At 39.2% G+C, this 23,402-nt stretch overlaps 1 protein-coding gene across 6 annotated transcripts in view; it reads left to right on the top strand.

Moving 5' to 3' along the window:
• LOC118414793 (cytoplasmic polyadenylation element-binding protein 2-like) overlaps positions 1–21,702 on the top strand; it is a 44,087-nt gene extending 22,385 nt beyond the window's left edge. For 2 of the 6 annotated variants that reach the window (XM_035819041.1, XM_035819042.1), the window contains exons 3-10: positions 2,256–2,315; positions 7,094–7,117; positions 9,427–9,576; positions 12,930–13,019; positions 15,702–15,820; positions 16,516–16,630; positions 17,107–17,303; positions 18,172–21,702. In XM_035819041.1, the coding sequence (XP_035674934.1) occupies positions 2,256–2,315; positions 7,094–7,117; positions 9,427–9,576; positions 12,930–13,019; positions 15,702–15,820; positions 16,516–16,630; positions 17,107–17,303; positions 18,172–18,399 (983 nt within the window). In that variant the 3' untranslated portion in view covers positions 18,400–21,702. The remainder of the gene's footprint in view (positions 1–2,255; positions 2,316–7,093; positions 7,118–9,426; positions 9,577–12,929; positions 13,020–15,701; positions 15,821–16,515; positions 16,631–17,106; positions 17,304–18,171) is intronic. The other 4 variants (XM_035819043.1, XM_035819044.1, XM_035819046.1 and 1 more) reach the window with 4 other exon arrangements.
• The last annotated feature ends 1,700 nt before the right edge of the window (positions 21,703–23,402 follow it).

The raw sequence follows: 23,402 nt of genomic DNA, 5'->3' as shown, positions 1-23,402 counted from the left end.
GTAACAGTCATTGCAGCTAATAACAATCCATTATACACTTGCATCATAAGCCATTTACGTAAAAAAAAAAAACAGTACATGGACCAGTGCAGGTTAGGTGCAGGTAGACACCAGAAATACCTGCACAGCTCAAATTTTACCTGCATATGCAGGTGGTATTTCGAGCCCTGAAGTCTGTATTACGTGATAAGGAAGGGGAGGTTTTATGGAAAAATACTGTTCCTTTTCAGATTTTTCTGAACGCACAGCACAGCTGACAAATATTCTTCATGCGGAATGTTGACTGCAATCATTATCAGGCCAATTATTCTTATTATTCTTCAAGGGAATCATTCTTGTAGAATTGTATGTAAAGTAGATAGATTGTGCTATTCTTGATTAGCATGGATTCCATGCCCCATGATTCCTCTCTATATAATCTTTAGATGATTTTTGTCTGTTCCTCAGTATTCCAGTAATATGAGATAAACAGGGCTCACAACTGAAAATACAAAATAGTAAAAAAGAAAGAAAGATAGATTATACGTATATGATAGATGGTTTAGGCATTGGAGAGGCAAATATACATGATGTATGCTGCAATCTTGAACGAATAATGCCTAGAGCATTGTGAAATGTAATTTCTAACATAATACCATGTCCAATATTGCACAGAGCGAGCTTCCACAAACGTAGTAACTCTAGTTCACCTTTATCCGTGGGGTGACTTTTATTCGTTGTCTTTAAAAACAGCACATTTACGAGTATTAAGTCTGCTGGCAGTGGTTTCAAATTTGCAATAGTTTCAAAATGTTCCGATTTGAAACCACCATCCGTCGACTTCATATCCCTGAATACGTTTTTCTCACAAACAACGAATATAGGTTACCCTCGGATAAAGGTGAATCAGCGTTACACCTACATTTGATTTTCTGAGGTACATGTTGACATTGAAAACATTTTCAACCATCCTTGCCTCAGGGATATTCACAGCACTGAAAGGAAATTGGTTTGGGTAAAAGAAGTCAAGACAACGGGAAAAAAATCAATGGAGGTTTTGGTTCTGGTGCAAAATGGTTCCTAAACAGCATTTTATTTTTGACAACCGAGACTGTGATACAAAAACAACAACAACTCTGAAGCTATATACCCTTTGATTCTAGTAACTAGATTCTATAATTGCATACAATGTCATATACTTTGCAATGATTAATGATACCTGAATGTGTTTTCCATGTAGTGTACTGACACCTCTTATTTGCTTGGATAAGACATTTATCACATGTATTGATAGTTTTTCTAGGACCAAAAACAATCTAATACACCGTGGAGAAGGTAGCAATTAGAAATCATGTATAATTGCACAACATTGGTGTAGGTGATTTTAAGGGTCATGAAATAATTCTTTACACTTTACATTGTTGTTTTACCATATATCTTACACAATACTTACAACGGATATCTTAGATATTTTTAGTATATTTGTAACTTGGATAAGGGTAAGTCATATACTGTACTGTTGTACATTGTGTATACCGTCTTCGCAAAAAAATTGTCCAAGTCACATGCTTCATACATAATGTATTGTGCGTAAAGTAGGGGTATACGTACCTTACTGAGTGGATTGATATGTTTATAGCTGTACCATTATTCACGTTAGCGACTTCAAAGGTCACTTTGGAGCACGGATGTGGAATTTGTACAGAATGACGGATTGTGGAAAACAACTCCATCAGAGATGGCAGACTTCGCACCTTACTGATTTGCAACCCCTCTAGCCCCACTGATAAAAATACCTGCCATATAGAATTCAATGATATATAGGTACATTGTACAAACACATGCAGATACAGGAAAATAAAAATGCAGTGAACAGTTATGAATACAATAGACCACAATTTATGCAATGAAACAATATTTTTGTATAACATCAACTTTCATAATTCTAAGTTGAATGTCATAATACTGCCACATGAGAAAAAGAATACATGAATTTAAAGTGATTTAAAGAGTTGCACCAATGCAATATCAGTAATCATGAGTTATATACACCTCAGATATTTAGGTGTTCAAGACAATCTTGAGAAGGCCTCTATAAACATTACAATTTTTTTTTTATGTGGCCGTATTACATGTATGACACCCGGAGGAATTATGAGGGTTGATATTAAATCTTGACGATGCTCTTTGAAAAAATTGATCAGAATGTATTTCTTTTGAGCTTGAGAAATGTTGTATTTTGTCTTAACCAGATGTCACTTGTCTTGTTTCTGCAGTTAACAATGTTGCACAGATGACGGAGGGTTGGATACCACGAGGGCAGGGTGAGTGGAGAGGTACCTTCAACTTCCTTGTTTGTTAACTGTAAAGTTCATGTATTGCTAGCCTGGATACCAGACCCCAGCCAAATTCTCTAAGTACAGTCAAACCTGTATTAGCGGCCACCTTTGGTTAGCAGACACCTGGCCATAGTGGCCACTTTTTGTCGGTCCCTTTGATTCGTAATGATTAAGAAATAGGCTTAGCGGCCACCTGTCCAACGCGGCCACGGCCACATGATTTCCGGTCCCGTTGATACAGAAACACTGCCTATTGCAACCATACTGCAGCCTTATGTCACCCTGCACCGAGTTTGAAATTGTAGTTTGCGAGGATTTGGAGTTCCTGACAGGGTCATTTTGGTGGTAGCAGAAGGTGTGCATGCCTTGATCATTAAAGTGCAAGTCTTTGTCGGTGAAATAACCGATCGAGACAATGTTACTTGGTGAGAAAGATTAGTGGGAACTGATACCATGTGTAGCTTGCTCATGGTCAATTGATCAACATGTTCTCTATAGTGGCCACCTGTCTATAGTGGCCATATTTCTCCAGTCCCTTGAGTGGCCGCTATAGACAGGTTTGACTGTATCTCTATCCCCACATTATAGATATTGTTGAGATCAGGCTGGGGTCTGGTATCCAGGCTTCTGTGTTGCTAGAAGTCATTCTGAATAAAGTTAAACTGTAATTTCCAACACGACAAAAATTGGACTTACTCAAATTTTTGACTGATCGACTCCAGCCTTTGTCAAGGAATGGACAATCCACTGCTTCTGTAATGTCATGTTATGTAGATAGCACACATGACTTGTGAGCAGTGGATCATAAGTTGCAGAAAGTCTGTCGCATAAGACCAGTTTCCTCAAACACAAATGCCCAAGTTCAACATCTCTAGAAGTTTCATATAACACATACATATAGAGTCATCTGGACACTCGATCTTGCTGGACAAAGTGAGAATCCTGGACACGGAACCAGACTTTTCTGCTAGAGGAATCAAAGAGGCCATCTACATCAGAGCTTTACAACCATCTCTAGACAGAGATGGAGGGTGCCATGGACTTTTTGCAACTTATGATCCACTGCTCACTGAGTCACATGTGCTATCTACATAAGGTAACGTCACAGAAGCGGTGGATTGTCCATTCCTTGACAAAGACTGGAGCTGATCAGTTGAAAATTTGGTTAAACCCAGTTTTCTTGAGTTTGAAATTACAGTTCGGCTTTGTTCTGAATTCTCTGTAAGTTTGTAATGTCAGATTTACATGTAACCTTTGATTGTCGACCACTGACCAAAGGTGTATGATTCAACTTTAGACTCCAGTGAGTGGTGTTACATCTACGAATGAAGGGGTGTCGGCTATAACCATTTCCATGTTGAAGAAAAATAATAAGTCTGAAGTATTGCAAACACATTTGATCATATCTTCTCAGATTGTTTAAATGTGCTTGCTTGATTTAATAAAATTGTTTGCACTTTGTTTTCCTCATTTATAGTAGTATTGCAGCATGTCTGACCCTGAAGGTGTAAAATTTGTACTCTGAAGACTTTTGGAAATATTGTCACAAGTTTGTAAGAGTCATTTATATCTGTGAAACATACAGAAACTTGAACCATCATAAATATTAATATCAATGACACAAATAGTAATGCAATTATGCTCAACACCCAAATACTAAGAAAACCAATCTGCAGTGAATCTTCTTTCTTAGAAACATGAATAATCATGCATTTTTCTTTCTATATGTTTCTCCTGTATTTATATGGTTCAGAGACCCTGCTACTATGTAAGCTAGAGGGACAAGCAAACATGTTTATCATTATGTTGATGCAGGGTTCTAGCGAGCATCCGTAATTCTGTCCTTCGCTGTTGTGGACAGAAAAAAATTTGCCCATTCTGTCCTCTATAATGGACAAAAATCGGCATGTAAAGATATTATAAGTATATAACAAACACCATTGAACCAAGCAGAGTCTACCAGCAAAATTTACCCCTCAAAATGCAGGAAATGGCATTTCAGAGGGTCTAGATTTCAAAATTTTCTAGGGGGAGCATGCCCCCCGGACCCCCTAGGATTGTTGCGCCATCGGCGCTTGACAGGATTTCAAAATTCAAAATCCAGGGGACGGAAAAAAGATTCAGGCTGGCTCGAACACTGTGTTGATATATCGTTTTTGGTGTATAAAAAGCTTCATGGGTCTTCAGTGTAACTAATTGTTGATTCAGGTAATGCCTCGTTCCATTTAAGTGTCACATCCTTCAAGAATGGAAAGGAGAAAGTGAGATGTTGTAGATTGCGATGATGTGTGGTTGACAAGGATATCGGCCTCACACCAGGATGTTATATATCTTTGTCATGGTATATATGGGTCCTTTTAGACCTCACCCATTAATATATGACTCGCTACCCAAGATAAATCGGAATACAGAAGCGGAAGAATCTTATCGCAAAGTGATCCCTGGACAGAACATGTTGGAAATTCAAATCATAGATTTTCCATGCTCCCATCTTGGGTTAGGAGCAGGAAACGAATACTTAATTCTATATTTGCATTCAATTTGACTGTTAGTACGGCATTTAAGATGTGCACATTTTAACTGTGGTTGCCAAATCAGAATCTCAGATGGGAAATTGTTTTTACTGAGGAAAATAAACTCTTTGAGCTATAAAATACCTTGTGATACAAATACATAGCTGAATGTTCATATATTATTTGACCTGTATCTGATAGATTATATCCTTGAGAGATAGAAAAGTCAAAAACCCAAAGATTGAAAGAAACATAGACAACGGAAAGGAAGAGGGTAACACTGTGACAACATAGTATTGCTGTATTTCATAACAAAAAATTGTGAAATGGAACTTTTATTTTTACAAAACAGTTGGAAATGTGTAACCAGTTTATACCTTGTATTAAACATTATAGACAGAATCAGTCAAAATGTATCATGCCACAACATATGAATCAATATTTTACACTCCAATCCAAAAACTGTGTACCAAGGTACAAAGTTTCCTTGACGTCAAAAACTGAACTGCTTTCATTTTCATTTTCGAGTGCAGCATATTGTTTATGTTTTGTTTTTAAGATCCCAGAACCATCAAATCAATTTGTTATGAGTACTGCGGCAACGTTATGTATTCTACAATGATCCCCACCAACTAGGCAATAAACTGTAAATCCTAAATCTTAGTAGTATGCTGATGAACGTCTTCTCTTGGGGGCTCTTGTAGGTGTTGGCATCTCGTTGGAAACTTTGATTTTTGGTTTAGATTCAGGGCTTGAAATACCACCTGCATATGCAGGTTAGTGCAGGTAAAATTGGATCAGTGCAGGTAAAAATGGAGCTGTGCAGGTATTTCTGGTGTTTACCTGCACCTAACCTGCACTGGTCTATGTACTGGGTTTTATACATAAATGTCCTATGATGTAGGTGTATGTGGATTGTTCTTAGCTGCATCGACTGTTACCACCTATCAAGTATAAAAGGAAAAAATAGCAATGGTTCCTGAACCATTTTAGTATGATCCATACTTCCTAAATTCAGAGTGGTGCAGGTAAAATTTGTTTGGTGCAGGTTATTATCAATGTTACCTGCACCAGTGCAGGAATGCAGGAAAAAGTATTTCGAGCCCTGTGATTGAAAGTATCCTACCACGGTGGATCCCAGATAAATGCGTAGTCCCGTGAAAAAGACATTTTTACTGCCAAATCCTTAAACCTGGATTGGTTTGATGTTTTGCAAAGATGACCCTGAATCTTCATACATCAAAATGTCACACAGGAGTCGAACATTTGGTGTAACTAGACTGAAGACATCTCAAAACTGTCACGTCCAGATAGACGCTCTTTCAAATGCGGAGACAAATCGAAAAGACATTTTTACTGCCAAATCCTTAAACCTGGATTGGTTTGATGTTTTGCAAAGGTGACACTGAATCTTCCCTGCGGGCATCAAAATGTCAGTGTTTATCACATACATGTAGGACTCTAGGAGTCCAACCTCATAGCACCATTTCAGCAACACATTTGGAAATGGCAGCTGGATATGATTTTGGAAACAACCAGACGTTTTGGATAGAATACACTATTTCTCATCATTGACATTGGAAAGATCTGGTAGAAAAAAATAGAAAACAGATTTTATACCCTAACTATACATATTAAATAGACTATGAATTGATATGCAAAGGAGTTGAAAAAAATACTTGATAAAGTTATAACTTAATGTTTGATGATGCTTCATTTTTCCACTTTGCTTGTCATATCACCTCAGTCGGTTGTAGGTCTCTAACAATACAATTTCCATATGGGACAACTGTGTATCATCTTTCTGTTGTCTTCTTTCATAATTTGTTTTAATGTCATAAGAGTAACCAGTATTTTCTGTATACTTTCGGAGTTTCCTCCTATCTCCTACCTTGCTCTGATCCTTCCTTAACTTAAGCACCTTCAGTCTACCACCCAGTCTTATTGCACATCCCCCCTCTTTTCCATCAAGCATTAACGCTAGTTCACCTTTATCCGTGGGGGTAACCTATATCCGTTGTTTTCAAAAGCAGGGTATTTAGTGATGTCAGGTCGACAGATGGTGGTGGCAATTTTGTATGGTTGCAATCTAAAATCACTGTTCGCCGACTTGACATCCCCAAATACCCTGTTTTTAAAAACAACATCTATTGGTGACCTGCGGATAAAGGTGAATTAACGTTACTACGAAGTACTATTATTAACAGCATGCCATCATAATATTTCATATTAACACTCTTCTCTGTTCTCTCCACATGGCAGCTCGGACTTATGGACGAAGACGAGGTATAATATCTATATTTCATCATTCTTCTCTTGTTGTTAACATCACAATCTTGTACTATAATTGTTCTTTAATCTTCTTTTCATATTCACACCCTTTCCAGCTATACTGAGTATGTGGATGGAATGTTGGCATCTTTTTATGATGCTTGGTTCTTGAATGTTCATAGATAAGATTTTACAACAGCACAAGATGAAGATACAACTTAGGTCCGCTTTAGTCAGACAACAGTTGATGCTAGATCACCTTTATCTGTGGGGTAACCTATATCCGTTGTTTTTAAAAGCAGTATTTCAAGATATCAAGTCAACTGACGGTGGCCTCAAACTGTAATATTCAAATTACAATATTGCAGCTGGAAACCATTGTCCGCCGACAATATCCCTAAATACCACAATGTTAAAAAAAAAACGGATACAGGTTACTCTTCGTATAAAGGTGAACTAGCATTAAGACTGTTGTTGTCCAAGACGTCTCCGACGATGGTATTTTCAGGCCATCTAATGACAGTAAAAACAAGTCGCGTACATTGTAACTGTTTTTCCTCAAATCATTGTGCAACCACCTTGGAACGGGTTATGCGACCCTTCACCATGGGTCTGCGACTATTCCTCGCATATCTAAAGCCAAATTTTCACCGCCGAAAGAACTTGATCATATGCTACATGTAATATGCCTGTAGCATACACTTTACTGTCCGGAAAGAAAAACTTCTTCATTTTGTGAAATTCATAGTAAGACACTTTTATAATGAAACTCTCTAAATCCCTGCCACCACTACATGGAGTACAAACCTGCTTGTCAGAAGGTCTCTTGTCAAACCACTGTTTTGTGTACCGGGTCCCTCCCATGGGCACATCTATCAGGCTCTGTGATTGGCTAACTCCATAATTGATGGGTATTTGCCAGAAAGCCGGCTAGTAAACCCTTCCATGTCTGACAGCAAAATGGCTGTTTTTGTCGTAAAACCAGATTAAAACTCAGAAAACATGGATCGGACCACCTCTAAATTTTGAATTGGTGGCTACCTGAAAGACATTTCATATGCTATTGAAATATACTCATTGATTATAAATATCATAAATTGGCCTTAGAAATATTATGAATTGGCATATGTATAAATTACTGTATAATTTGTACATTCTATATAAATGATGCAATGACATGTTCCAACAAACGTGTGAAAATAAAATAGGAAAACAAGATTCGGTGGAGATTGAAAGAATTTTTGATTGTGCCCACAGCATAACTTGAAGGACTTAGTAATCTTTATCGACACGCACGGTTTTGCATGAATGTAGGAAATGAAGTGCACTAAATGTCAGAAAGAGTGACCTTATAGTCCCTATAGAGAAAATCTGCAACTACATGTACATGGTAGTATCCAAAATGGTATATTCACTTACCTAAATTCGTAAATCATATAAATGTGTCATAAATCTAATTGCTGTGTCATAATTGCTTGTGCGTCAGCTGCCCCAAAATACTTGTCCCAGTTCCTGCCATATTTTTCATATGTTGAAATTAATATCGATATTGACATGAAGCTTGATGTAAAAGGCCCAGAAGCATAGAAAGTCTGCTTTGCGACATATTCATGCATATCGCCCGGCATGGTGCGCACCTAAGCCGTTTACCCCATGTTACACTCAAATATATTTTGCACAAATGTACTTGCACTTGCTGCGTTGCGCCCGACTGAGCCGAGTGTTCAGCCCCCATGAGCATAACATCGCGTTTCCACCGGTGGATTCACGAGCATCTGGAAATGAAGTGCTTGATAGAGCAAACAGTAAACACCTTCCTGGGATTTGCATATTCCCTCCGAGAAACTGTTGACAATGTCGCGTGGAAGTCAAGAGGGACTAAGCACTAAAATGCTGACAGAATCATTCACAATATTCATTAAGATAGACCCCTTTGAACCATACAAACTGCCTTTGTCATAGGGTGGATTTTACTCACAAACCATAACGTCAGTCCGTAAATAAAGAATGCATTTGTAAAAGTGTATTTCTTATCACCTGGAAGATGATAAGATATGAAGACTGCAATATTCAGTTGCCACATTTTTAAAAGCAAGACAAGTTGATGCTGCTTAACTGCTTTTGTTGGCGAAATTTTGAAAAGACACCTTGCTGCATTTTACTCACTTTCAAGCCCGATCGTTTTAGACCATATGCAAATTTGCAACCACCCTGGAGCAAAGGATTATGGGAATTGTGAAAAAGGTAAATACAGATTGTGTGAGCTTCATTGAACTGAGTTTACAAGTACTAAATGAAGGATTTGTTTCTGCATCTTTTTACAGATAATTACGACGGTCACTGTAGTGATCAGATTGTCCCAAGCGTGAACTCGCCGTCGCGAGGCTCACCGCATAGCTCAGGGGGATCGGACAGCGGAGAACGGTTCTCCCGCAAGGTGTTTGTCGGCGGACTGCCGCCAGACATCGATGAAGGTAAGCCCACGTCTTTCATAGTGCTGGATTTTGAACTTGAACTTCACTGGCACTTCCCACAAGTTTTGTATGTTACACCAAATATTAGTTTATCTATTTAACTGATATGTGATAGAATTGACCTTGTTGGTGGTGGTATTTTCTTTGTCAAAATCAGTTTAAGAAAGGTTAATTCCCCTTGCCTTAGACCATGTTGATTTGATAACATGGATGACACTCAATAGCGCATCGATTTTCGTCTGTTTCCGAATAAAAAATGTTTTTTGAGCAAATATATGCCGTAAGTTGAAAAAAAACAACAGGAAGACGGATATTGATGTTGTTGAATGCGAAAGTCAATTCCAGACACAAAGATGACAATGTGACATGACAAAAATGAAGAATACATGTACTCTCATGTCCCTAATAAACGTACCGGGACGTTTATTTTTTTCCCAGGAAAATTCCACCCGGTACGTTCTTATTTGGGACGGTACGTTTATTATTTTTTTTGAAAATTGGGGCTTTGCTAACCAGGGACAACCGCATAATAAAAAGTTTGGGGTTTTCTGTCCATATGTCCGCGGTATTTTTGCTCAAAATTGACACTATTTTCGGCCGAAGCAGCTCGGATTTCCCCTCCACTGTGACCTAAACATCCTAGCGATTATGTAAAATATCGGTCGATTTCGCTATGAATGTACAAAGTAAATATTATTATTGGGAAAATAAGCCGCCACACTGACGTTTTGAAGCACAATTTTGTATATAAACAACTTTTACAGTCTCTATTTACATCGTAAATGAACACACTGATCACATAATTTTAGCATGTACAGTATATTTCCGACCATGTGGTTCCATGCGCTATCGGCAGCGACAACGGGGCGGACAAATAATTCCTTCACATAAGAAACAACAATTAGAACCTTCTTTCCCTTGTAATGTGAGTTTTGGGGCCGCAAATTCTCCAAAAACAGCAGAAATCCGTCAGTAAAAACATCTTTAAACTTGAAGAAAAAGACCGAAACTGATCCAACATGGCTGCCAGGAATAACACGCACTGACAGTAAAGCTAGCACCCTGTTGGGAGGCAGATTCGAATCACTAAAATGAGGCCATAAACGGGTGAAAATGATTTTATTTCGGTGTAATGATGGGCTCAAAATGTCATATATATTTTCAGAGTGTTGAATTTCAGAAATAATCATAAAATTTTCTAATTTTAGCGGTTTTCTAGTGTCAAAATGTAATCTGTAACATATTTAGTATTTGGGCCTGAATGCTGGGCTACTTCACAGACGAGCTCTCACAAAAACTTTGTGAACATTTTGGGAGTGTTGATGTGTGTTTTAATTGGTGGTAATGTCTAAAACATATATGGTTGAGTACTTGGAGCTATATTTATAATGATTTTATTGATATGCCAGTAATTTTAAGTAATGTACAAAAAATATTTATTGATTACTTGCTTCAAGTTCTGAGTAGAAAATTCATGTATCATGTAAATTTTCACTTGTTGAATTTGAAAGCACTGTTGGCCCCCGGTTAGGAGTATGTATACCTTTCATTAGAAAATGGAGAAAATATTATAATTTGAACAAGATATCTATAGTTATTCAATATTCATTATTCATACAGCTATATTTAACTGATTTGGTGATCAGGTATAAGTAAATGAAAATAACCTACCTGCTTATTATCTTCTTTCCCTTGAACAGAAGTAGCATGGACACAGTCTACATGTCAATTTGGTCATTTTCCGGGGGGTATGTTTATTCCGGGGGGTATGTTTATTAGATTTTGAAGATTTGTCCGGGGGGTATGTTTATTCCGGAAGGTATGTTTATTAGGGACATGAGAGTATATTGTTTGGTACACCATACACCATATGAGTTTTGTCATTTGTTCAGCCTTCCTGATCACATAGATTTCATAATGAAGGCAAGTTTTTATTTTGGCCAAACTTTTTTTATTAGCACACTCACATCAGTTTTAAGGTTTCAAAAGGATGTCATCCATGTAATCAAATCAACATGGCCTTAGCAGGTAAACAACCTGGCATATCATTTTCTGATTGCGCTCACCTATCCCTATACATGCACAGATGGAAGGCAATTATTGACAGAACATAAGGAGAAGTGTTTACAAGCGCACACAGGCAGTGTCTATAATGCATTATAAGTGTTTGTGTTGTTGCCAGAAGCCATCTGGTCAGTTTACAGGGTCGTATATACTACAGACTTGTAAATGACACTTGGTGCATTAGGTTGGTGTAGCGTGGTAGCCATACTTAGCGATGCCAGTATTACTAACACTGAAAATGTTCTATAAAAATGGCATACGGTTCAAATTCGTAGCTCTCTGAGAAAAGATTTTGCGTTACCTCAAACGTCAGTTGTAGCCTGAGTACCATCTGTATTCTACCGGGGCTCCTTACACTCGCTACCCCTAAAAAATACTATATTTTTTTAGGGAAGTGAGTGTAAGGAGCCCCGGTAGAAATAGGATGGTACCCAGGATACGTCAGTTGTACCACTGCTTGAAATACCCACTTGCACAGTTACAAATGCAACCAACTTTTGCTTGGCGCAACTTAATTTCAAACCCAGGTACAATGTGCAACCTGAAATTTTGCAGTTGGACCACTGCTTTCCCCCCACCTACGTGCATAAGTTTTTGTACTTTTAAGATAAAACATATTTAAGTTATTACATGTAACTGGAAGAAAAGACAGTGGATAAGTAGCTGATTTGAAGAACGTAATAAGTTGAAAGTTGGGCAACCTGAAATGTTGATGGTGCAACCTGGCTTTTGACTCAGGTTGCTGCCTGGCTGCAAAAAAGGATTTTGAGCACTGATAACTCTGGTTGTAGGACCATTAGGATTAGAATACCAAAATGCATGAGTACTAGAACTAGTAGCTATCTCTGTAAATGTCAACTGTACCTTTGAGAGAAGCTGAGATTTTACAGTCACTCTATGATCACATGCAAGTTACAGTTCAGCACTGTAGATTCTATTGTATACACTGACCATCCCTTGCTTGTAGTACTTTAAATCGGTTTTGTTTTCACTGTGGCGTCCTTGCTCAAGTTGCTGCAAAGTCCTTACTTCTGTTTCAACTGCGATCTCACAAAAGTTCTTATCTCCCGTTGCAATATTAAATCCAGCTATAAATTTAGTGATTGACACAAATGTCTAAACAAGGAGGTAACCTCCTTGGTCTAAAACAGCCATCAACAAAACTCGTAATCACTTTGATGACCTATGTTGCAAGAGTCCTTGAAAAAAGGATTAAATTTTTAAGATGGATCCTTTTTGAATGTACATGGAGAAATGTAATGCATTGTGTGCATGTTTGTTTCTGACAGAGGAGATAACAGCAAGCTTTCGACGCTTTGGTCCGCTGGTGGTGGACTGGCCGCACAAAGCTGAGAGCAAGTCCTACTTCCCTCCCAAAGGTGAGCATTGCAGCATTCATGTTCTTGTGTATCTCAGCCATGTACCTGTCAGAAACATAAGGTTCTAAAAAAAACATACTAAGACTTTGATTTTATTCTTTTATTTCCTCATATAGTATACAAGACGGTGTATTCCGTATTACCTGAGGTACCAGCCTGACCAGGGGTACGATCAGATAATGATGCAGGATACACTGTGTTGTGCTTTATTTATGTCATACCCACCTTTGAAAACACATATTTCAATGCAAAATGAAGTTAATAGAGTCAAGTGTTCTCAGACGAAGTTGCAAAGACATCAATTCCAATGTATAAATCTGCTATTCCACTTTTCGACTAGAGCTCTCAGTTTCCATGGAAGCCTGTGATAACAGTAGAAGCCAATATGATAATCCACGTTATCACCTGCTCCACTATGGACCCTTTCCATGGTCCATGCATGACATGAAATACAGTGATTGTGTCCAGTTGTCCACACCTGCAATGTATTTTTACATGTCCAACTTGTTACCGTAACTATTTTTCTAGATGTACAAAAAAGATGTACTGTAGTTGCTTTGGCCAAAAAATGGAAGATGTAAACTTCAGAAATTTGTGAAAATGGACAAAAAAGTACGCAAGAAATTTTAGATTTCAGAGAGGCCAAATTATGTTGACATGAAGTACTATAAATGCATTTAAGTGTGCAGGGATTTAATTTCGCTGTAGTGGGAAAAAGGACTTTTCGTGGTGGCTTTAAGTTCGCGGTAGCACCATGGCACTGTACTGTCACGTAAAAATATTCGCGGTGGTTTTAAGTTCGTGGTGAATTGGCAACGCAAAAATGCGAACATAAAACCACCGCGAACATTTCTGCATTTACAGTAACAATATAATGAACCTTGAAAATACATTGCAAAATACAAGTCAAGAACTTGACAAGAAAGCTCTTGTAATGATTGCCTAGTGCCTAGTCTGCTTGACTAGTGCCCTGCAAACTGATGGTCTTAATGTGAATAGCACACATAATGGTAGCAATGAATATTGCATCTCCACCATATCCCGACTTCCTGTTCAGTGCCCAATGGAGGGTTGCCTGGCGACTACGGGTGTCATATTTTATTTAAGCCACGGGGAAGACATTGTTTAGTGAGATGAATTATGTATCATAACTCCAGCCCAGTAAGTATGTGTCTGTGTCTGCAAAATGTGAGGTTGGTTGAATGGCTGAGCACTTAATGATCAAGGCGCACAAAGATGAAGATTGTGTTGACGTTCTACATAGTGTTTGGAAATGAAGGGAAAAATGGAAGGGATATACACAAGGTGGGATGGTATTCCTCTCAGAGTGACCGAACAATAAAGAAAAGGCTTGGTGTTTTTTTACCTTGTGATTCAAGACCTGAAGACAAAGGTCATGGCAACACAAGTGTTCTCACACTAATGTTTTTATAGTGTAGGTGCAGCAAAGCCATGCGGTACTATAAATGCAGAATCTTTCGCGGTGACGTAATGTTCACGGTTTTCGTGGTGGCTGCTTCCCTGCGAACTGAAAGTACCGTGAACATTTTTCCATTGCAGTAAGAGGCTACAGTGCATGGTGCTGTCGCGAAGTTAAAACCACCGCGAAAAGTCGTTTTTCCCGCTACTGCAAAATTAAAGCCCTGCGAACTTAAATACATTAAATACAGTATTTGATGCAGGTGGCAGTATTGTAGGGGACCTTGGGGAATCCTACCCCAGAACAGAAACTCTGTTTCCTGCATTTTGAGGGCCAAATTTAGTGAAATAAAACAACCGAAAAGTCCTATTTGCTGGCTGAAACACAGCCTATGGATCCAATCACAGCGTAGGAGCCCGAATCACATTGTAGGGGATCCAAATCACAGTGTAGGAGGGATCTATGCTGAAAATGCCAAGCAAGAACACTGTAACATAGGTACACCACAGGTCAGTCATGTCGAGGTTAAGGATATATAAGGATAGCTGAATTTGATGTTAGACAAATTAGGCTCAGAAGCAGTCTTGTTAACCTTCTAGAATTTTTGTCCAGTACGTGATCTAGTGATGGTTGGGTTGTCCATACCCTCTTAGAATTAATAGGGAGTATTGCTTTTATTTCACTAGCTTACAGTTCCTTTGTGGTTCCAATATCAAGACCACAATTTTTCTGAGAAGTCCAGATAATATCAGGATTCCAGACGTGCACATGAGAAAAATTGTCTCCCAGTTATTCCTTCTACATGGTTTATGGTCTGTCCTTGGTGCTGAACTAACTATTCAGCTGAAGGCTGATTTATTAAACAATATTACATTGTATACTCCTTCCTGAGATTTCTTAAAACATAGTTGTTAAAACATCAGCTGAAAGCTTATTAGTCAGACTTCTCACAGCTGAAAACACTCGTCCATGCAGCCGTTTATTTTTTGGCTTGGATCTCTTTTAGGGTGCCCACTAGGAGTAATATATCAATGAGACCATAAACATTCTGCCCAAGCTGACCACCTACCAAACGTGGCGTTGACCGGCCCAAAGTGGGTCCCCGCATTACCCAATCCCTGCCCGTGTTGACCATCTGTGTTACTGTCAAACCCTTTGGCCTCAAGGAATTATAAATCAACAATTTGAAGATTGAAGATTATTATGAATGTTTGCAACGTAACAGTTGTTTTAAAAGTTGCATGTCCTGTGTTGTTCTGTAGGGTATGCATTCCTGCTGTTCCAAGATGAGCGCTCCGTCCAGGCCCTGATTGACGCGTGCATCAAGGAGGATGACAAGCTGTACTACTGTGTGTCCAGCCCCACCATGAAGGACAAGCCAGTAAGACTCACTTCTCTTGTGCTCTCTTACTATTATGTGCATCTTAATGTACAACAAGACATAATTCAGGATATAGGGGAATACTTTTTACACAACCAGCAGTTACTTTGCTTACATTTCGATGTCTCTCAGACACCTTCGTCAGAGCTTCTAATTGGAGTTCTGCTTCTCACCGCTATATGTAGGTGGCGCTTTTGCGGTGAGAACACTATCCCAAACGTGGCTAAGCTTGTATCCCCCCTCTTGAATCTGATGAAACCATTTTTGGAAGACACAATTCAGCCTCTCGCTGCCAGAACCTTGTTTTAATAATAAACCATTTTTGATTGATTGATTGATTGATTGATACCCTGTGCAAGTACCGTGTGTAATCCAGTGGTTAGTGGCCCTGCCTCTGGAACTAGAAGCTGTGAGTATGATTCTGGCTGTGTCGCTCACCGGATATGCCACTACCGGAAAGGGTTGTAGTCCTTATAACAGGACTTAATGCTGTGGTCTACTGTTCATGCAAAGAGCTAGGGGAATTTCCCTGGTACAATGAACCTGTAAATACTGTACATAGAGTCTGTCCTCTCTGTCACGACCAGTGGAAGACTAGCTCTTCAGTAAGCTTAACTGGAGCGAGATCACTTTCTTTCTTTCGGGAGAAATCCAGGACATATGTTAAAGTGTGATGTTGTTTTTTGTTTCCTTAGGTGCAGATTCGACCGTGGAATCTTGCTGACAGTGACTTTGTCATGGATGGGTCACAACCGCTGGACCCGCGCAAGACAATCTTTGTAGGGGGAGTCCCCAGACCTTTGCGTGCTGGTAAGGATGCCATGCCCCCTATCTTTTACATCTGGTATTGCAGGGTCATGTAATAGGAGTGACACCACTGTTGCAGTATATGCCAGTAATACATTGTATATGTAATCCTATGGGGGAGTGGAGAAAAAGATGACATAAAAGAATAAAAATGAAGTCTATTGTTTGGCATACCATAATCTGTATTTAAAGTCATTGTTGAACCTTTCTGACGACTTAGATTTCATAATGAAGCCGACTTTTTCTGCCATATTTTTTTTGCATGCTCACACCAGTTTTGGGGTTCCCAGAACATGTCATTGATATAACCAAATCAACATGGCCTGAAGTAAATCCTGAAATATGTGTTGCTACTATTGTTTTTCAACAGCAAAGTCAAAGGTACCAGATCTTAATTTTCACTGTGTGCAGAATTTAGGTGCCAGGAAAATGAAAACGAATTTCCAGTAACCCAATGTCTGTCCCCCCCCACCCCACAGTGGAGCTGGCCATGATAATGGACCGTCTGTACGGCGGGGTCTGCTACGCGGGAATCGACACCGATCCCGAGCTCAAGTACCCCAAGGGCGCCGGGCGGGTGGCGTTCTCCAACCAGCAGAGCTACATCGCCGCCATCTCCGCCCGCTTCGTGCAACTCCAGCACGGAGACATTGACAAGAGGGTAGGAAGAAAACTGGTACTTAGTATGCTACATTGTATAGCACCTGCCAAGGAGATCATATGGGTAACGGCTTGGAGATGTGGAATTTACTACACTGCAGGAGGCCACGGCAAGGAAATTTTAGACTCAAACGTAATGCAAGAGCACTAAAACCACATAATTATGAATATTCAACTTACCATTCCTTCAGAATGTTCAAACAAACGAAAAAATTTACCCCATTGACACCATACAAAAATAGCAGAAGTAATTTCAACAACTTCATACTGTTTGGGGAAACTTTATTTGTAACAATTTCCTATCCCAACTTTCCCTGTACAATGTACCTAGTCCACTCAAGGCTACCACACCACATATTTTCCCATATTTTGTATTTTCTTGTCATGTTGACAATCTCTAGAGGGGAACAACATTTTACTTGCTGTTGCCTAAATACTAGAAAGCTACATTTGTCAGCCCCCTATTGATTGTATGTAAAACTGCAGCTGAAAGATAAATAACCCAAGATCAGTTTGGTTTTCAGATTCAAAAGTAGTCCTTTAATCAAGGCTTTAGCTTTACAAATTGTTACTAATTTTTTTTCAGGTTTGCAGTAGTAAAAGCTGTGTTCCTTTTTGTGTTTTATCAAAGAAGTGACCAAATGATGGTGTTAATTTGGTGTGTGTTTGGCTTGGCCCTCGTGTGCCACCTGCCGTTGGTATTGTAAGAGATTAATGCAGGTTACCCATATTCTATTCCTTGACAAAGCTATTACATTCTACACATTCTACATCCATGACACTTTTCTTCAATTCAAAACCGTCTGGGATCCAGTGCAAAGCATGGTGTATGATGTAATTGCGCCCGTAGTGACAGTTTGTCGTGTGTTCCGTGTGCTCCGCAGGTCGAGGTGAAACCGTACGTGCTGGACGACCAGATGTGCGACGAGTGTCAGGGTGCACGTTGCGGCGGCAAGTTTGCACCGTTCTTCTGTGCCAATGTGACCTGCTTGCAGTACTACTGCGAACACTGCTGGGCCAACATCCACTCCCGCGCTGGACGCGAGTTCCACAAGCCCCTGGTGAAGGAAGGCGCCGACCGGCCGCGCGCCGTCCCCTTCCGCTGGTGTTGATCGGAGCAGTTTGCAGTGCTGTTGGCCAGTGCACGAACACACACACACACACAAAAAAACACACACACACTACACACAATCATACCACCCTCCCTAACTTCACACATACACACATCTTCGAACAGGAACTCACAAGTGAGTCCTGTAACACAAAGAAACCATCCTAATAACCTAGAGTACCTCCAGAGCTCCCATCTCTCTCAGGGAGCGGTGTTCATCTTGCCTAAAGGCTATTCTCTGTACCTCCAGTGTCGTTGTTACATGAATACATACATACATACACACATACAAACCCTAAGGAGGTTATAGAGGTAAACTTCTGCCTATAACCTGGTTTATGTTGAAATGGAAGTCACGAGGTCTGTCTTATCCTAAAGCATCAAATGTACAAGTCTTTTTCTCTTTTCACTCGTCATTCACATCCATTCCTATATACATGGTGGGTGTTCCTCTGTTTTAGACTACATGTGTCTTTGTCATGTTCATGTATACACATCTTGCACACACACACAACACACACACACACACACACAACACACGTACACATGTACAATCAATCAGACACATGTGTTTGTGTGCACACACATACATACGCACACGCATACACATACGCACACGCATGCACGCACGCACACACACACACGAGTTCAGTCCTTCTCCATATAAACCAAAGGAATATAATGGTTGGACTGCCACAGAGAGAGACAGTAACAGGGTGGGTGCAACAAGAAATGGTCAGGAACAGGGAATCCACTACTCATACTAACCAGGATACGTAGTTAACATTCAGGCATAATACTATATTTAATCTCCAATAGAGGTCGTCATGGTTACATTACCAAAGATTCAGCCTTTGTGAAACCAATGCAGACTTAGAGCCAGGCTACGAAAGATCCGTAAGGCCGACTAGCTTACCAAGCAAGTTGAAGAAACACATACCGTAAGTAAGGCTGTTAGTTACTTACCCCAAAAAAACACAATACCTCCGCAAGGCCCTGTGTAGGCCTGCGGTGACCGAAAACAGCATGTTGATGTGGAAATCTCCGTGGGTGGCTCTATTATAATCGTTGATGTATTGGCCTGTGATATTTATCAAGAGCATGGTTGCCACTCCTGTAGCCCAAAAAAGAAGAAGAAAAAAAAAGCACAAGTAGTTTGATAAATGGAGCACTATATAGGACAATACTACCTGTAGAAAACCATGACTCCTGTGATATTGTGTGTAGCCACGTCACCTATGGTAGGAAGAAAGGTGATCCAACATTGTTCAGGGACAGGGATAACGTAGACTTTAGCTCCTCTACTACTACGGTTCTTAGTAGAATCTTTCCAATCAACTATCTCGTGCACAACGGATGTGCAAGTAAGTTTTTGCTGCTGCATGCACAGATCAGGGTTTGTTCTGAACTAGTGCTAATTAATTAATAATAACAGTATCCGACTTGGTAATTAGCTTGACTAATTAGCAAGTATTTACTCTGTGCAATGTTTTTTTCGTCTTCACAGTTAGGGTGCTTCTCTATACGGTAGATGCTTTTTGAAAGGAACAGATGTAGGTATAATATTGTATGGATACCTAGTAGGGAATGATACTGTAGCATCTACTCCAATGTTGTTATATATATATCTATATACCTTCCAATCCCCGCTGGACTGCTTATATAGGGGTGAGGGAATGGTGTGGTGAGTGCAACTTCACTTTGAAGTTCTCTCACTCAGGGAACCTGTTCCGAGTTGGAAGGGCACTGTATTCACGCCGGCGCGTACGTAGCGTCGCCGCGTGGGTCACAATGCCTCCGGAAAGACGAGGTAACGCTATATTTTCTAGTATCAAAATCTAGAGGTTGTCACATGTTCCAACAGTATTTGATGTTCTATAGGGTGTCTAATCTGCCTTTCACCGTTTGTATACACTTTGCGGTAAAAAAAAAAAGAAATATTCTTTGAGGAAAGGTTCCGATTTTTTAGCAGATAGCACATATTCTTACAGCCTACTTTTTTACTGGTGACTGTGAAAAACTTTTTAGGCAGGCTTTCCACCTATGTACCATTTGCAATACCTCAAGGTTTTCCAGAATTTGAGCAAATAGATATTTTGAAGTTTATTCTTGAAAGTTAGGAATGAGAGTATTAATTTAATTCTGCAGATGATTTAAAGAGAAGATGTGGGTAATTTTATTTTTCTTGTATTGTTCTGCTTTTTGCATATGAAAACTGGAAAGCTTTAAACTTTTTTATTATATAGCTAGTTATTCAGAGTAATATATCTTGAGGGAACTTTGTAAGAAATGTTACATTTTCTCAAGATTTATAATATTCCATTTTTGTATTACAAAATAGATGGATTTTGATGATGAGCACTCTCATGTTCGGGGTATACATTTTTGCATGGTTTCTTGTATTACTATATACCCATGTGGTGCTATTCAAGCATATCTGTGTAACCAATGGTTGAACATACTACAAGATTTCACCAATGTTGATGTGACGTGTTTTAGCACACATCACTATAATTGTGGTATTGACTTTAATGTGCAATACAGAAGAACAATGTTTGTGGGGACAGATTTTCAAGTCTGTTTTGCTAAAGATTTCCTGAGTTATACAATTATTTGTATACCCACTGGAGCAAATTTCTAGCAACAATTGTAATGGGCAATGTTTGAAATATCACTGTTTGTTCCGCATTATTACTGCTAGACGTAGAGAGAGAGAAAAAAATTCAAAGGCTACACAGAATGTTTTGCTATGTAGACTTTGTAGATTTGATGTTTCATACTTTTTTGGAATGTATAATTAGTATATGAGAGGTTCTTAAAAGATTTATTTTCACTTGTTGTATGAAGAGATACGTTTCGTAATTTGTGAGCATATCTTAGACCTTGTGCCTAGTGACAGAATTGGGCCTGGATGTTTCAAGTTTCTGGTGGTTGATGATCAATCTTGTGGAAGATAATTAACTTGCGGTGTTTGCTACTCAAAGAGTTTGCTGTTTGTTGCCAACTTTATAATTTTGTTTTTATGTATATGGGGAGTTCTTGTTTCTGTTAGTATTTTTTCAAATAAATGCAGAATATTAAAGTTTCTATGTTTTTCAAAAAAAAAAATTTCAAGTGTACAGTCAGATGAGTCGGAGTAATTTTGATCCACAATATTTATTCTCCTAGAGGAATTTATAGTTAATTGATAACACAATTGTTGATACCTTTTGCTGCTGAGTATTTATACAATTGCAATCTATGAAAATACCCTCCAAGATTTCTGTAGCTCTGGAAGTGGTACAATAAAGCACATTCTAGACAATTGTGTGGCTGGTGACTAATATGCTTACTAACACGCTGCTTCCATTTTGTGGATTCACTGGATCTATTAACACCATCTAACTTTGCAGGCACTTAGAAAATGTACGTTAGGCTCCTTTGCGGCCCGTTTGTGTGCATTTACGTAATTTGGGGGCATATTCGCAATTTTCAACAGCAAGCGGACACAGGACCTTCCTGGCACATTGCCTGGTGACAAAACTTCCCAACGTAAAACATGGCCACGATATGTTGAAAATTGCGAATATGTCCCCTTTCCCTAATCTCCAAGCAGATCCTACGGTAGCATAAGGTACTACTATCAAAAGCTGGCAGAGGAGTGAAGCCGGCTTAGGACTGTGTTTCGCTACAAGGCAAATGGACACCTTTTGGCTGACTACACTCCTTGGTCAGTTTGGTACTATCTTATGCCATTGTAGGATCTGCTTGGAGATTACTCCCTCGCAACAAATTACCCAAACGCCCACAAAAAAACTTCAAAAAGCTGTGAAGGAGGCTGCACTTTTGTCAGGGACTGGCCTTTGCACATGGACTGGTCATGTTAATACAAGGCTCAAAATCCTTTCTTTCGGCATGTTTTCATCAGGTGACATTCAAAAGTACCTGTCTTGTGTAAAATTTTGCCTGCACCACATACTTTCTTTCCATCTATTTCTGGTAAGTTCTTCAAGAGCAATTAACGCTAGTTCACCTTTATCCATAGGGTAACCTTTATCCGTTCTTTTTAAGATCAATGTATTTAGGGATGTCAAGTCGACAGGTAATGGTTTCAAACTGCAATATTTTGAAAATAGTACAATCTGAAACTACCGTCCATCGATTTGATATCCCTTGATGCCATGTTTAGCAACACAACAGATATAGGTTACCTCGCGGATAAAGGTGAACTAACGTTAAATGTTTCCTGGCATCAGTCTGTTGTATATTTGGATTCAGACTGCAACTGCGAACTGTGTGAAACAAGTTTGGGAACAAGTCTAGTACCCAGTACATGAACCAGAATGAGTGCACAGCCCCAATTTTATCTGCACCATAACTACATATACAGGTGGTATTTTGAGCCATGTCATTTCATTCAACCACAGCATTCATGTACAGCTGTTCTACAATGCTATATGTTATTCCAACTAAGGCCACACCAATTTAATTTCTTGGTTCACGGATTCACTCGCTCGCTCGCTTGCTCCTATTTTTTGGAAAAAAATAAAAATTACCACTCAGCAAATTTTCACCATTAATGAAACCATTTACCAACTTTCTGGTGTAGCAAATAGGCCTTTATATTATAAGTATGGGTACAGGTGCTGTTACTGTACAATAATAGTGTTTTTGTATTTTTTTCAAGCTGAAAACTTTTTTTCTTTATGTTTTGGATTAGCTGTTACCTTTACCCCAACCATTTTACAATTTTTATTTTTATTTTGCCCTCTCGCTCCATATTTTTTATGAAAAAATCCGTGAACCAAGAAATTAAATTGGTGTGGCCTAAGGTGTACACAGATCAAATTTCCAACAACCACTGTCTCCTTCTAAAGGATCAATAATGACCAATCGCTTCCAAATGTTAATTTGCGAGAGTTTCAGACACATGATCTTATAAACATACGATCTTACCAATACGTGATGTCAGCCATTGGTCAAATGTGGCAGGAAGTTTATAACGCCCCCTGTCTCTGTTAAGTG

Source organism: Branchiostoma floridae, chromosome 4 (genome assembly GCF_000003815.2).
Source record: "Branchiostoma floridae strain S238N-H82 chromosome 4, Bfl_VNyyK, whole genome shotgun sequence".
Classification (NCBI taxonomy): domain Eukaryota; kingdom Metazoa; phylum Chordata; class Leptocardii; order Amphioxiformes; family Branchiostomatidae; genus Branchiostoma; species Branchiostoma floridae.
This window is presented reverse-complemented; position numbering and strand designations above follow the sequence as displayed.